The sequence below is a fragment of the Dioscorea cayenensis genome, chromosome 8 (genome assembly GCF_009730915.1).
Source record: "Dioscorea cayenensis subsp. rotundata cultivar TDr96_F1 chromosome 8, TDr96_F1_v2_PseudoChromosome.rev07_lg8_w22 25.fasta, whole genome shotgun sequence".
NCBI lineage: Eukaryota > Viridiplantae > Streptophyta > Magnoliopsida > Dioscoreales > Dioscoreaceae > Dioscorea > Dioscorea cayenensis.
The window spans coordinates 2,929,426-2,944,698 of record NC_052478.1 but is presented as its reverse complement, the minus strand read 5'-3'; the positions used below and the strand labels follow the sequence as shown (position 1 = coordinate 2,944,698).

Sequence of the window (15,273 nt, the reverse complement as noted above, 5' to 3'; positions counted from 1 at the left end):
ATTAAAATTTTATTTAGATTATATATAATCTAAGGTAATAGGTCAAAATTTACAATATAAAATTAAAATTAAATGAGTTGATATGATTAAATGAGTGGCTTCGGAAAATACTAAGTTGTTCTTGTTGTTGTTATTACTTATTATTATTATTATTATTATTATTATTATTATATTACATTCATGGTGTCAAATAACTAAAGAAAAGTGAAAAATAAAAAAATCATGATAAAGAGATTGATGACATCCATTTGTTAAGAATCTTGTCACAGGCCAATTCACAACAACCACAATACGTGCATGATGCCATTTACTTCTTTTCATGCCAACCTCTCTTTTTCCAAAAAAAAAAAACAAAACTTTTTTCATGACCTCATAAAAATATCATAAGGTGGAGAATAAAAATACATAACTTTGATCAAATATAATTTTAGATTCAATAACACATAATTTGTGTGTGACCCTAAACTTCTACGAACAATTCCTTTTAAATCCTTTTTGTTTTATTAGGTTATTGTTCAAGTGCAGTGGCGGAACTAGGAGGAATATGAAATGAAAGCTTGACTCAAAAAATTAAAAACAAATTTTGAATGTTCCCCATAAAAAAATTAATATATATATAATATTGTAGATTGGTCAAATAACATGTCATTACTGTTCGATCCATCCAATTTATTAAAAAACAAAAACAATAAGGGCTATAAAGATTATAAAGACAGTTATAATTTTTTTTTTTAGATTGAGCAAGTAAAAATAAATAAATAAATAAACAATATATTTTTATAAATATTTTTTTAAAAAAATATTTATATGTGTTATATCATAGTTACAAAAGTCAGGGTCAAATAATAAATTTTAACAATTTTTTTTAAAAAATATAATTTTTATATTGTATAAATTAATTTGTAAAAAAACAAAGGGGATAAATAATAGATTTTTGAAAAAAAAAATTTTTTTTACTAGATAAACTATTTTGTAAAATATTAATAGGTCAAATAATAAAGTTTTTGTAAATATTTTTTTTCAAAATATTGTATTTTAGACTATAGTATTAGTTTGGAAAAAGGATTGATTTTTTTAAAAAACTAAAAATAAAAATGAGAGAGAGAAAAGTAAAAAAGAGGGGTGCTTCTACCACTAGCCTCATATGTATATATGTGTGTATATATATGAACACCATTAATTGATATATATATATATATAGACATTATTAACTTGGGGGGCCAAGGGGGTGCTCAAGCACACCCTTGACCCTCCTCCTTCCGCCCCTGTTCAAGTGCAATGTAGCAAGAGAGGAGCTAAAACAAAAACCATGTTTTTTCAATTTTTTTTTTTTAATAGGAGTATGTCTTTATGACGTATGAGTGTGGGTTGTCATATCACTTATAAATTAATTCTTCAAATGAGGATTCAAATCTTTATCACTTCACACGGTATACGAGATATTTATTTTTGATGTTGCTAACTACTTGAGCCAAGTGGTTTAAGTTTTTTTCTATATTGTTTTATTTTATTTATAATCCTGAAAAATGCATACATTTTTATAAAAGTGATGCGGGCCAGATTGATGAACTAACTTGTGCCTACAAAGACAAGTGGGACGCGATGACCTAGGCAGGGTCATTTTAGTAGTTTTTCTGAATGACTAATTTTGGTGATCATAGGGCTCCATTAGATGAAAAATGGGTCAATGAACACAAGTCACGGAAGCTCGTGAGTCACACCATTTTTCAACCAAATTCCATCTTATGAGTCTCGAAATCAACAAATTTACCTTTTATGAAAAGATTTCATGTATCCATATTTTAGGCTATAAATCTCTGATTGAGACGTCGTTTTTTTGTGTTTACTTTGTTTAGTTTTGATTTTTAATTCTATGATGTTGATTGAGAATTTTTCATTTTTGATAAATTTTCAATTTGTTTTTTTAAATGTTTTTTAGGGTTTTTTTATTTGTCTATTTAATTGTAAACTTCCGGGCTATGAAAGGAAGTTTTTGAATGAAATAAAATTTAGTTGTCCTTTGTTTTCATCTAAATTCTTGGGCATTCTTAGACTAAACAGGATTTAAATATTTTTTATTTTGTTGTCTTCAACCCTATCCTTGTTGTGTCAAAAAGTCACACAAAATTTTGTATTTTAGAATTAACTAAAAATTTAAGGGCTTGTAAGAAAATCCCTACACAGTTTTAGCAAGTCCATTATGATGTTAATGAAGAAATATAATTACTTAACTCTTTAGGGACATAAAAGAAATGGAACTTTTTATTTTATTTTCTTTTTTCTTAAATGAAAATATACATGTAAAATCATGATGAGAAAATTGCTCACGCATTTTTGTATTGTAAGGCCTTGTTTGAATTGCTTTATTAAAAAGTTTGTTTTTTCAGTTTAATAGAAATGCTTCTAGAAAAAAAAAAATGTTTTTTCAAAATAAGTTAAGCATTTTTTTTTATATTTTCTGTTTGGATTAGTTTTTCTAATATAAGCTGAAGCTGTAAAAATTTGCTAAAAAATAGATTTTTTTTATAAATTGATCATGACTAGCTTCTGAAAAAAAAAAGTTTTTTTTTTCAGTTTTTTTTACAGCTTATGTTTTTGCAAAAAAGTCAATACAAACAACTTTTTTTGAACCCAACTTAACTTATAAAAAAACACTTCTGCATTTTTCAAAAGTTAATCCAAACAAGCCCTAAATATACTTTCATAAAAATAATATTTATTTATATACCTCAACTTTCTTAAGTGTATATGAGCAATTTCTTATTTTGGAGGGGTATGCAAGCAAAAACTTCAAACCATATTTATATCAAAGCAAATTAAAGGCCTTATTTAAATGGGCTCTGGTTTGAATTTTTTTTAATTGGCTTTTAAATTAGTGGGCTTTTTAAGAAGTGCTTGTCCTTTTTTGGGCCTGGTTTACAAAAGTCTCCCTCTCACCAAATTTATTTAAATATTTTTAAAATGCTCTTTAATAATAATATTATAACTCCAATTGATAACTGTGATTGATTGTTATTTCCATGGAAAGCCTGATTAGATGATTAAAATAATAATAATGATTTGGATTAGAAGTTAATCCAACATCTAATTATTTATTATTATTCAAAATATAATACAAAATTATTTGAAGGAAAAAAGTGCAAAATGATAAAAAAAGAAATATTTACAACGAGTGAGTTTATTTCTTTATCAACTAATACGTGTTTATTTCTCCAGCAATCAAATTTTGCCATTGACGTCGATATTCTTCGTTATTCGATGATGGCTCTATCACATCGGCCGCAAATCTCACTTTCTTTTTCTTCTTTGTAGTGTCTCTCTTATGAATATGATGTTCTTTGTGATCTAGTTATTTGAAAAATAAAAAAATATTATTACACATGTGTGCCTTTCTATATATCAATCTATGTAATAATAGAGACACAAGGAGAAGGATAAGTAGATACATAGTTAATTAAATATAGGTATAAAGATGTACTTTAGGCACCGAATCACAAGCAATTAAGGTTGCACATTAAAAAAGAGATACCAAATCACGAGGAATAAAAGACAAATTAATGCATTTCATAAAGGAAAAAAGAAAGAAGGAAGAAAGTTTAACATTTTCATTTTTTTAAAAAAAGAAAGTAAAGAGAAGATTTAACACAAATTTTGTACAAAATAAGAAAAGGAAAACAAGGTAGGCTTAATATTTTTTAAAAGAACAAAGTAAAGGAAATTAAGAAAGAAAGAGAAAGACTTAACATGTAAAAAAATAAAGAAAAGGAAATTAAGAAAGAAAGAGAAAGACTCAACATGTTGCACGTTTTCTTTCTCTCTTATTTTTTTTTTCCAAAAGAGAGAGAGACTTGATCCCATTTTTTTTAAAAAATAAATTAATATATAAATAAATGTCTTAACAAAATATGGAAAGATGAAACCAATATGAGAACAATTCAATTCAAATGGAACATTTTAAACAAGAAAAACAAGAAACTTAAACAGAGAAGCAGAAACAAAGAAAGAAAGAAATTAAGAAGAATAAGGAGAAGAAGAAGAAGAAGAAGAAGAAGAATACCAAATTGTAAATGGACTTTGTTCATGAAATCAGAAAGAAGACGCTTATGTACTTGAATTGCCACAAAAGCCACGCTACTTGAAACAGCAACCACTGCCATTACTCCCTTGCAGTCCAAACTCTCCATTTGATCCTTCCCAAACTTCTTCTCTTTCTCTTTATCCTCTTATCTATATATCAATCAATATATAATTGCATTTATATAGATACATATATAAAGAGAGAGAGAGAGAGTGTGTGTGTGTGGAAAATAAAAAGGAGATCAGTCTATAAAAAGAAACATGAAATGAAAGGAGAGAAATCTCTTGCTTTTTAAAGAAGAAGATTATTAGACTAATTGATATTTAGACAAGAATGCATGAATGTTAGAAGTAGGAGAAGAAGAAGAAGAAGAGAAAACTAACAACCACTCCTTTAGTTTGACAATGATAGGAACCGTTTGACTTTTTTGAAAACGTCCAACGTTTCTCTTGTCCCGGTTGACCAACTTCTCTTCCTTCTTATTATATCCTTCCCTTTTTCTTTTTTTTTTGCACATGTTTTTTTTTTATTATTTTTTCCTCTTCTTTGTTTTGTATTAAAAGTTTAAAACTATGTCGTGCATGATCCTTGTGACTTGTAGCATATATATATATATATATATTGATAAAATGTTATCAGTGAAGGTAATATCTAATACATTTATGCCCTGGTTCTGTGTCACTGTGTGTGAGCTAAACTTTTAAATTTTTTTATTCCTATGTATTACGAATAAACCAAGAGAAAACATTGGCTTATGACTTGGAAGTTGAACATTTTTAATGATATTTAAATTATATTATATGTTTATATATTAAAGAAAACCTTTTGTTTTTAGGTTTTGTTCTAATTATTTATTTATTTATTTTTTATTAAAAGTGAAGCCTAATTCTCCGCGTGAAAACCAACAAACTCACGCACGTTGCTTGTCTCATTTTTGTTGGTTTTGTCACATGGATATGGGCCCCCACTTTTAAAGTTGTAATTTTCAACGGAAAAATCAGGTGATTAGTATATAACAAGAGAGGTTTTTTCCACCAATAAAAATCCGACACCTTTTCATTCTTGTCATCAACTCTGTTTTCAAAGGACACGTGGATAAGGATGTCATGTTAAGTGTTTTCTGTGTCTGTATTATTGTAAACGCAGCTGATCTAACCTTATCTTAATTTGTCCTCTCTTCTTTGGATGCTCTAGTTCCAATCATTTCTTGAGTTAAGAGATTCCCAAACCTCGTTTTTTTTAATTTATTTATTTAATTATTTTTAAAAAATGCAGCTGACTCACGCTTCTTATTTAATTTTAATTTTCTTGTTTTAGCAAAATAAAAAATACTTAAACTGTTAAAGAAAAAGATATTTTCCTAAGTTTTTGATTAATATTATGTCTTTGCTTACTTGAATAGGGACGGCAAAGAAACAAATAAAGAGGCAACTAAGGATATTTTGATAATAATAAAAGAAAATCTAGGGCCTGTTTGGATAGCCAGTAATTACTAAGATATTCTGATAATACGACATAATTTTTTTATTTTTCTAAAAATTATGTCATATTAGCAGTTTGAGTATTTATTTTTGAAAGATAAAATCAGCCAGATAATATAGAGTATGAAGATAAAAAAATATTCCATTCTTAGTAGAATATTTTTTTATTGTAATTATAGTCTCTATCTTTTTTGATTTAGCAACCAGCCATCAGTCCACCGGTGGCTCGGCCAACGGTCTGGCCGGCGGTTCAACCGGCCTCCGGCGATCGGCCATCAGTCCACCGACGGTCTGATCACCGGACCACCAAGCTCCGGTAACAAACCGGCAATCCACCGGTGGTCCGACAAGCTTTCGGTGACTGGTCACCGGTTCAACAGCCTCCTGTGACACGCCGGTAATCCACTAATGGTCCGGCCGACTAGCCTCCGGTGACACATCGGTGATCCACCGGTGGTTTAGTTGCCGACCGATCAACCTCTGTAATTTTTTTTTATTTTGGTAACCAAACACTCATTCAGTAAGAATAAAATATGTTTTAATTTTCGTAATAATCAATTACACTTCCTACATAATAAAATTATGCTATATTTTTTTATTTTATAGCCAAACAAGCCCCTTAAGACCCCTTAAGAAGTATAAAGGGGAAAAAATATAAGGCATGGGATCCTCAAAAATAATCAATAAAAATAATATTTTTATAGAAGACGCGTAGAAGTCCAATTGATTATTAAAAAAAAATAGGAGACTTAGAAGTCGTATGTACGTGAATAAGAATTGACTATTCTTGAATATAAGTTAAATATATATTTGGCTTTCTTGAAAACGATGATAAAGTGCATACTAAAACGTGAAACACTTGAATGAACATTATTATTTTTATGTGATAATTATTAAAAAAAAAATTATATGTTTTTGTACTCGTTTGTTTTTTGCTTTATCACTTATTAATTTTTGTTAAAAAAATCTTTATAAATTTATGAAAAAAAAAATTATTATTTTTAAATTTAGTACTTTATAATATATAGAGTTACAAATTTTACTAAAACTCAAACAAACTAATACTACTTTAAAATCAAAATAGGTAACTAACTACTTTTAAACTATAATCACGATTTAACTCAGATTAATAATTAAATATATAATCATGACATTGTGTCTATAAAAAAATTTATGTTTTTTTAATGGAGGAGTGGAATCACAGTAACATGTTTTTTTTTAAGGTTTAATTTATAACTTTTTTTTTCATATATAAGTCTAAGCTTATGTTTATACATATATCTTTATTATTTTTATTTTTTTTAGATTGAAGAAAAATACAATTATTGTTAAGAGTTGACAGGATAAATGATTATCTCTATGTTTATACATATATTTTATTATATTTTATTTTTTTAGATTGAAGAAAAATACAATTATTGTTAAGAGTTGACAGGATAAATGATTATCTCTATGTTTATACATATATATTTATTATATTTATTTTTTTTAGATTGAAGAAAAATACAATTATTGTTAAGAGTTGACAGGATAAATGATTATCCCTACCAAAGAATGAATGAAATTATAAAACTATCTCAATTTATTTTTAAAATTTTGGAATTTAAAAATATTATGATTTGACAAAAAATCAAATTAATCGTTTTGCAATCACAAGACAGAAGTGGGTCCATAGCTCAGTGGTAGAGCAATTGACTGCAGATCAATAGGTCACCGGTTCGAATCCGGTTGGGCCCTTTTCAGTTATTTTTCCTAAAATTCAAAGACAACTCTGAACTTTTTTATGTAATTTTTTTTTATTATAAATTCTCATCTAAGAAATTCATACATAATACGTTATATGCTTATTAATAATTGCGTATTTACTTCCCGAAACATAAATTTTTCAAGAAACAGTTTTCTTTATTTATTTATTTTACTTATTTTAAAGACAGATCCAGTTAACCCTCAGAATAGATTAATAAAATAAATAAATACTTATGATTTAAATTATTAGTGTTTTGAGACCTCTAATAACAATTCTTTTATCACTAGATCTTTGCAATCCTTCTAACAAATACCAAATGCCAAGCTTACAACCACATTCAATCTTGAATCTATGTGACCCAAAAATCATTTAAGCATCACCTTGTTTGATCACATACTTTGTAAAACTCACACAAAAACTTTTATGAACTCTAGAAACGCATTCCATCTATTCCATTCTCCAATACTAATAATCTGTACTCAGGACATACATGCAAACTATTTGCCCATTCATACATTTACAAACAAATTTCATTCACCAATTTCACAGGTGTAAGAAACAGCTTCTGTGTAATTCAAGATACAGATTGACAGTCCAAAGGCACAGAAAACACTAAAATTTGAGAAAATGGTTTGAAAACATTCGCCTTCAAAGGAAGATGTATGCACTTTAAAAAGAATCATGAAGTGATCGAACATGAACATTCATCCGTGCACGTGGAGTCTCGTTTGAACACGACGACACTGAAGTCCTAGGTTCCTGGAATATAAAAAGAAATAGAAGAAAAAAAAACGATGTGCTTAAGATGGAAGTATGGAAATGAACCGATTTGGGAAGATTTCAACTCACTTAAAGAAGTCGACAGCATCGCACTCCACACAATTTAAGCCTGATCAATGGTATATGCAGATTCACTGAAAACACTGGAAACCAATAAATTGGTTGTTCAGTGAGATCTTTTATTCTTGTGGGATTCAATAAACTCATTGTAGATGATTACCTTAACCAATCTTCAATGCCTCCCTAAGACCAAAACTGAAGTTACTTTGCATGCCCTTCCTGCCTATACCAGCATTTCCTTTGTGCATCATAGCGACAAACTCGTTGTAGTCTATTCTTCCATCCTGACAAAAGGTTTCAGAAAAAACACGTTAGTGTTCGCACTTAAAGTCCTAGTACTTTATGAGCAGGTGACTTACATTATCTTGGTCAATCTCACGGATTATTTCTTCGAGGCGAACTTCTCCTAAGCCAAAATCTTCACATGCTTGTTGGAGCTCATCTTGAGTGATGTAGCCACTTCCGTCTTTATCAAAATATGAAAATGCGGCAAATAGATTATCCTCTCTTTCGATTTTGTTTAGATGCATGGTTGCAGCAATGAATTCCCCATAGTCTATTGTGCCACTATTGTCAATGTCTGCCTGAAGTTTTTTTGCAAAAGTGTCAAAGAGTGATATTTGGTTACAAAATACAGTTAATAAAATGGGAGAAATTCCTTTTTCAAGTTTCTGATCTATCACCAAGTATCATGATGGTGTAGAATCTCCAAGCTACTTTTGAGACATCAAAGCAAAGGACAGCTCCCTCATACTTGGGGTTTATAAGACTATCTATTTTCACATAATGGTATGGTTGGAGATAAAAATTTTCACTAGGCATGTGTGAACAGTAGGAACAACATGCAGGTCAGAAATATAATGAAAACTGTCAACTATTAGCCATATTGTTCTAAGGACATGCAAGCAACCTTTGAAGATTTAACCAAAGGTTGTTCTAGACAATCTCTGAATACATTAATATAAAATCCTCCAGTACTGTTGGCTTCCTGATCAAATGCAATGATAAGTAACTGTATTTTTTTTTTCTTTCTTTAGCTCTATTTGTTGTAAGATGCTTACTTTATTTTGAACAGCAAAATCAGACTCATTATCCAAAAGATGGATCCATATAACAATATAAATATCTTTAATTATGCTAAGAGTAGCATTGTTAATTATCATTTCATATTGTCATTTACAGTACTCGGCTCAGATATGATAAAGATTATTTGGTTAGCCAAACTTGTTCAATTTGACACCTAAATGCCTGGATAATAGAACAACCTATGGTTGAATCATTGTCGGCTATCTTACCTTTTTTCCTCTGGTCAATTCTACATGAAAGTACTTTCATATAATATGTTCAATATATAAAGATATCAGTCATGACTTACCGCTTCCATCAGAGCTAAAATTTCAGAATCCTTTAGTTTGGCACCTACTCTTTCTAAACCAGCCTTGAGTTCTTCATATGTAATCTGCCCACTATTATCTGTGTCTATCATCTTGAACAGTTCTTTTAGACCTGCAATTTCCTCTTCTGATAAACTCTCAGCAATAACCTGTGACAGGTAATAGCTAAAGTTTGAGTTCAATATCAACCACATACAGAAAATTAGGATTTTTCATGCATAAATACATTATATCTAATGTGAGCCTGAACAAATGAAACCAAAGATATAACTCAAGAAAAGCATAAAATACCAGCAATAAACAACAAATTGTAAGAACTGGACTCAAATTAGAATCATGCTCTACTATTTGAGTGACAAGCATTTAGCAAAAATGGAGACCAGCTCAAGGGGATTAGAACCTGATCGCATGGAAATTTTAATACAGATGATTGCCAAAGAATGGTGACAATTAAGCCAGTGCTATTTGGTGCAATAGTGACCACGTAGAAATTTGAATATGTGCAGATAATACAGATGATTGGCAAAACACATAGGCCATTAAAAATGATAGCTCTTTGGCAAAAAATGATTCAAGCCTTGCAATGGAACTTCAAGCTTTTCTTGGAGGCATATGAAGGTAGGGATGCCAGGGACAAACGTAGACATTTAAACTAGAGAATGGCTAAAAGACATAAATGCACAAAAATGTTTAGAAGAACAAGACAATGCAAATTATAATAGAACTAGAATCCGAATATGTAAAGTAACATGTTTTCCTCAAAAATGTAGGTATGGAAAGTGGAAACTACGTCAACTCATGCTACCTAATAGTTCATGCCAAGACTTACCCTGAGGGCCAGTTTCTTGAGCTTGTTCATTGCAGAAAATTGCTTTAAACGAGTTAAAACAGCAGAGTCAAGAGGCTTATCAGGAGCAACACCATCAACTTGAACCCAAGGATGGCCTGCAAAGAAACAAGCATAAAACATGATCTAAATTCTAGCATATAATTTGCAGCACGATGCACCTCATTGTGTGATATATACTGTCCAAATACTCAAAAAATAATATATATACAGAAAATAATCAGAACTCACAAAGAACTTGATGTGCAGACAACCGTTTTCTTGGATCTCTGACAAGCATTTTCCTAACCAAATCTTTTGCACTGTCAGAGATACTAGGCCAGGGATCAGATGAAAAGTCGAGGTCACCTTTTAATACTTGTTCAAATATACCCTGCTCTGATTCTGTAATGATAAGTAATAACAAAGAAAGTAAGTCCTATATCCATCATAATCAAGAGACTGGGGAAGCTGTCTCATTAAGCATTGTCAAAGAAGCAAAACAAAACTTTTACCATCCCAAAAAGGAGGGACTCCACTCAGCAAAATGTAAATGATCACTCCAGCACTCCAAACATCTGCCTCAGGGCCATAATATTTTTTCAGAACTTCAGGTGCAACATAGTATGGACTACCAACAACATCAGCAAACATGTCTCCTGGATTAAAAAAATATATACATATATATTATTAAGTTATACATGCCATGAAAAAGGATTTATATAAGAACATAGGTTGCCATATTTTACATCCCAATCAAATTTAATACAACAAGATAAAAGAAGAAACAATCAAAATGGATAAATGAAGATATCTATGATCAATATAACTTGAAGGCAATATGCAATATGACCTATTAACATCAAGACATCGCGAGCATCCCATAATCAATATTTCCTTTCAACTTGCTCGTATTTTTGCAAGCATTCAGGTTTAACAAGTGGCTAAATGAAGGAGTCAACATATATAACTCGTTGAAAGCTGTAATATGATAAAACAATATAGAAATGTAAGCATAATATATGTGGATTTGTCCAACTGTAGATGGTTATATTCTTATATATCAACACAATCTGTCCTTTTTGAAGGAAAATAACATTAAAAGCAGCTGGACTAAGCTATAACTGCTGAATTGAAACTTGACAAAGAGAGAGACTGAGATTGTAACAGATACTGGCATACTGCATCCCTATTGGAAACCTAATCATTCACTCCAGTTTGAACCTCCTGGAAATTCTCATTAAAAATGACACTCATTTCTTAGTTTAATCATGTGTTTGAACTAAAATTTCATGGAGAACAGTGCAAAACAAACTCAAAATAAAGCAACATGGAGACTTGTTTCAGAATCTTCAGAAAGCAAACATCTTTGCAAAGACCTAACCTGGCTTAAAGAAAACCGAGAGCCCAAAATCGATGGTCTTGAGCGGCGATTCCTCCTGCTGATTAACAAAGAGAAAATTCTCCGGCTTGAGATCTCGATGCATAACCCCGAGCGAATGACACGCCTCCACAACCCCAACGATCACTCTCGCAAGCCCGGCAGCAGCCTTCTCCGAGTAATGCCCTCTCTGAATAATTCTATCAAACAACTCCCCGCCCGCACAGAGCTCCATCACAAGATGCACAGCAACAGCGTCCTCATACGCCCCGATGATGGAGATAACATTGGGGTTTCCGGCCATATGGTGCATGATCTGGATCTCGCGGCGCACGTCCTCGACATCCTCGTCAGTGACGAGTTTCCGCTTGGCAATAGACTTGCAGGCGAACTCCTTGCCGGTGGCTTTCTCAATACAGAGGTAGGTGGTGCCGAACTGGCCTTGACCAAGCTTGCGGCCAAGGCTGTAAATGTCCTTGAGCTTCTCTGTCTTCCGCTGGAGGACAGAGTCAGTCTGGAGGCCAGCGCTGGCGACGCGCTTCACGGCAGGGGGCTTGGGTTTGGGGGGAGAGGAGGAGGGGCGGACTGGTTAGAGTCGGGGATGGTGACGGGAGTGGGGGGTTCGTCGGGCGGGGCGGATGAGGAGGATGAGGGGTTCGGAGGAGGAGGGTTGGGGAGGGCGTCGGCAACGTCAGCGCCGGCGCGGGGGCGCCAGAGGGCGGCGGAAGTGACGGATTGGAAGAAGCTGCCGCGAAGGCCGCTGGGGCCCACGCAGGTGTTCCCCATTCGGATCCGGGTGTGGATCCGGGAAGGAGAACGGATCCTCGCCGGAGAAGGGGGAAGGTGGCCGGAGCCTATAGATCGGAGCCGGCGGGAGGAGATCCGACAAGGGAGAGTGGATCTCGAGATAAGGGATCCGAATGCTCGGGTCGGAGGATCATGGCGGCGACGTGGCCATCCGAATAGAAGAGGATGGACGTGACACCTCGTGCTTTGAGATCCGTGTGTCTTCTTTATTTAAAAATAAAAAATAATTAATCATTAATTCTCATGTAATAATTCTATTAATGCAACTGCACTTACTTATTCATGCACATTATTAAAATTGAATTTTGAGGGTGGCCACTGGCCCGGCTCCGCCTACCACAGTGTCCTTCCACTATCAATACAGGTAATAAAACTGTAATATTATATAAATACTTTATAATATTAATTTATTGAATCTCTTGTAAAAAAATTGTATTTTTTACTTTCTATGTGCCGGAGACGAGGGGTTTACTACTGGAGAGTTATATCCATTTGATACGTAAAATTTTGAGGTATAAAATAATACAACTTTTTTTATTTTTAGTTTAATTTGTAAAAAAGTTGAGAGTACAATACAAAACAAAGTCAGAGTACAATACAAGTTAAGTAAAATTTTTGTATCACTAAAAATTTGGTACAAAAAATTTATCGTAGTACAACACAACTAAAAGACTACATTACTCTTAACAAAGATTAAAAATTATAATCATATATTCTACATGCCACAACGTTCAAAGTTCAGACCTTGCCCCTTTTTCTCTTTCTCCGTAGACATCATGATTAATTTATAATTATTTTGCTATATTTTATAGTTTCTTTGGTGCTATGTGTGATTTTCATTTCAATTTGAATAACATACAAATTTTTTCATACGATAGAGTTTTATCTAAATTTCATATTTGATTTTCTATTGTCTAGAATTTTTGCAATCAAATAGTAAGAGGATAAGATTTTTTTTTCTGATTTAGGTTTCCTGTCTGCCCTTTAAATGGATGTTTAATTCTATTAGATAAATAAAAGTGAGAATTATTTTAATTGATATCTTTAAAATTAAAATTTTAAATCATAAAAAATAACATAATTTTTTTATATTTTCTACCTAAAAATTAAAAATTTAGACTATATAAAAAAAATATAAATCTCTTTTATATCTATATCCATGAATTATGAATATGATTTTCACAGACATATAAAACATATTATAGTGTACCTATATAAAAATATTAAAATTTTAATTCAAATTAATATTAAAATTGATAAAAACTTTTGAAATTTATTTGTGAAGTTGTTTATTGTAAAACAAACATTATACAATATAAAAGGGTATTAGAAATAGTTTTACAATATTTTATCCCGTATATAACAGTATAAAACAATTTAGTGATGTTCATAAAATATCAAACAAAATACAGTACAAGTAGTTGTGTTGTACCATAGCTATTTGTTATGTTTTATACTGATTGTGTTGTACTTAGTTAAGTAGCAAACACACCCTGAGATATCATTTTGAGTATATGTAGTAGTACCCCAAGTGTTAAATCGCTCACGTGGTAAATCTTTGGGAGGGTAATTGATACACTACAATATTTATTTGTCATTTTTGAGAAACTTGTATTTATTATTTTTTTGAAAAATAATAAATAAATAAATTTTGAGGGTATTTTGATATGGGTGAATGAATTTTGATCCTCCAAAATTGGGAGTAAATAATAGTCTAGATTTGTAGTGGAAATCAATAATAAGCATTTAATTTGTGGATTAAAGAAATAAATACAAAATGTATAATACTCCCTCTATTTCTTTTTAGTTGTTACATTTAACTAATTTACACCGATTAAAAAAATTTTGGTTAAAATTAGTTGAATATCTATATTTTATAAAAAAAATCTGTTACTTTCTAAAACTACCCATATTTAAAACCCCACTAGTGAAAAATATAAGTTAATTCTTAGTTGATTTTGATTTATTAAAAATTATATAAGTACATTAAATTAAAGGGTAAATTTTAAAAAAAATATTTAATGATGTATAAAATTTTTAATGTAATAAATAAAAATTAACATAGAAGAACTTGAAATTGTGATAATTAAAAAAAATGGAGGGAGTATAATTTAATATAATAAATTTAGCATAAAATAGTTAAACTTTAATGTTGATACGTATAATTAAGTTGGTTATCAAAGTTTGACTTTGGGATTAATTGAGATGTTGCAAGTTTTCAAGTTGTATGTAGATGAGAATAATAAATTTGGGATGGCAAGACTTTACTCGCTTCCATCCATATCGCTTCCATTAATTATTATTTTTTGTTCTTATAGAAGTCAATTGCATAGACTTCAAAACCCGTCTAACATTGGATTATATTTTTTTCTAATATTAATGTTTAGGCAGAGTTATAATTAATAGGCTAAATACATATTCAAAATTATTTTTTAACAATTGTTAATCAATTGTGTTCATAGCGTGTTTAATTGGTAATCAAAGAAAAAATTAAAATTGTTAGATTTGACCTATGTAATGAATCGATAAAATCTAGTGGTTAAGGGTCAAAAGTTGAACCCGAGATCGATCAGGATTAAATCGAGATCAATAATAAATTATTTAAAAATATATTATAATATTTAATAATTGTAAAATATATGATATAATTTTTGTCCTTCATAAATAAAATACCATAATTACTTAATTTGATATTTAAAATTTTAATTTTATATATAAT

At 30.7% G+C, this 15,273-nt stretch overlaps 2 protein-coding genes and 1 non-coding gene across 3 annotated transcripts; 1 reads left to right on the top strand and 2 right to left on the bottom strand.

Moving 5' to 3' along the window:
- Nucleotides 1-3,047: 3,047 nt before the first annotated feature.
- On the bottom strand, nucleotides 3,048-4,301 carry LOC120267866. Its single transcript, XM_039275540.1, has 2 exons — nucleotides 4,058-4,301; nucleotides 3,048-3,345 (listed from the first exon to the last, which is right to left on the bottom strand). Exons 1-2 carry the CDS (start codon nucleotides 4,182-4,184, stop codon nucleotides 3,194-3,196), a joined length of 279 nt encoding a protein of 92 aa, XP_039131474.1. The 5' UTR covers nucleotides 4,185-4,301; the 3' UTR covers nucleotides 3,048-3,193.
- Nucleotides 4,302-7,224: 2,923 nt separating this feature from the next.
- TRNAC-GCA lies at nucleotides 7,225-7,296 on the top strand. Its single transcript has one exon. It is a non-coding gene; the product is annotated as a tRNA-Cys (tRNA).
- Nucleotides 7,297-7,725: 429 nt separating this feature from the next.
- On the bottom strand, nucleotides 7,726-12,712 carry LOC120266924 (calcium-dependent protein kinase 17-like). The gene is given in 10 exon segments (XM_039274578.1): nucleotides 7,726-8,065; nucleotides 8,156-8,229; nucleotides 8,307-8,430; nucleotides 8,506-8,730; nucleotides 9,522-9,689; nucleotides 10,370-10,485; nucleotides 10,619-10,771; nucleotides 10,882-11,025; nucleotides 11,751-12,332; nucleotides 12,335-12,712. Coding segments are annotated over 8 exon segments (1,710 nt in total). The 5' UTR covers nucleotides 12,534-12,712; the 3' UTR covers nucleotides 7,726-8,065; nucleotides 8,156-8,229; nucleotide 8,307.
- Nucleotides 12,713-15,273: the final 2,561 nt, after the last annotated feature.

Excerpts from the sequence above, each read along its gene's own strand:
- LOC120267866 (XM_039275540.1), bottom strand. The coding sequence starts at position 4,184 with ATGGAGAGTTTGGACTGCAAGGGAGTAATGGCAGTGGTTGCTGTTTCA. Across the intron at positions 3,346-4,057 it reads CAAAGTCCATTTACAATTTG|ATCACAAAGAACATCATATT; the intron begins GTATTCTTCTTC and ends TCAAATAACTAG.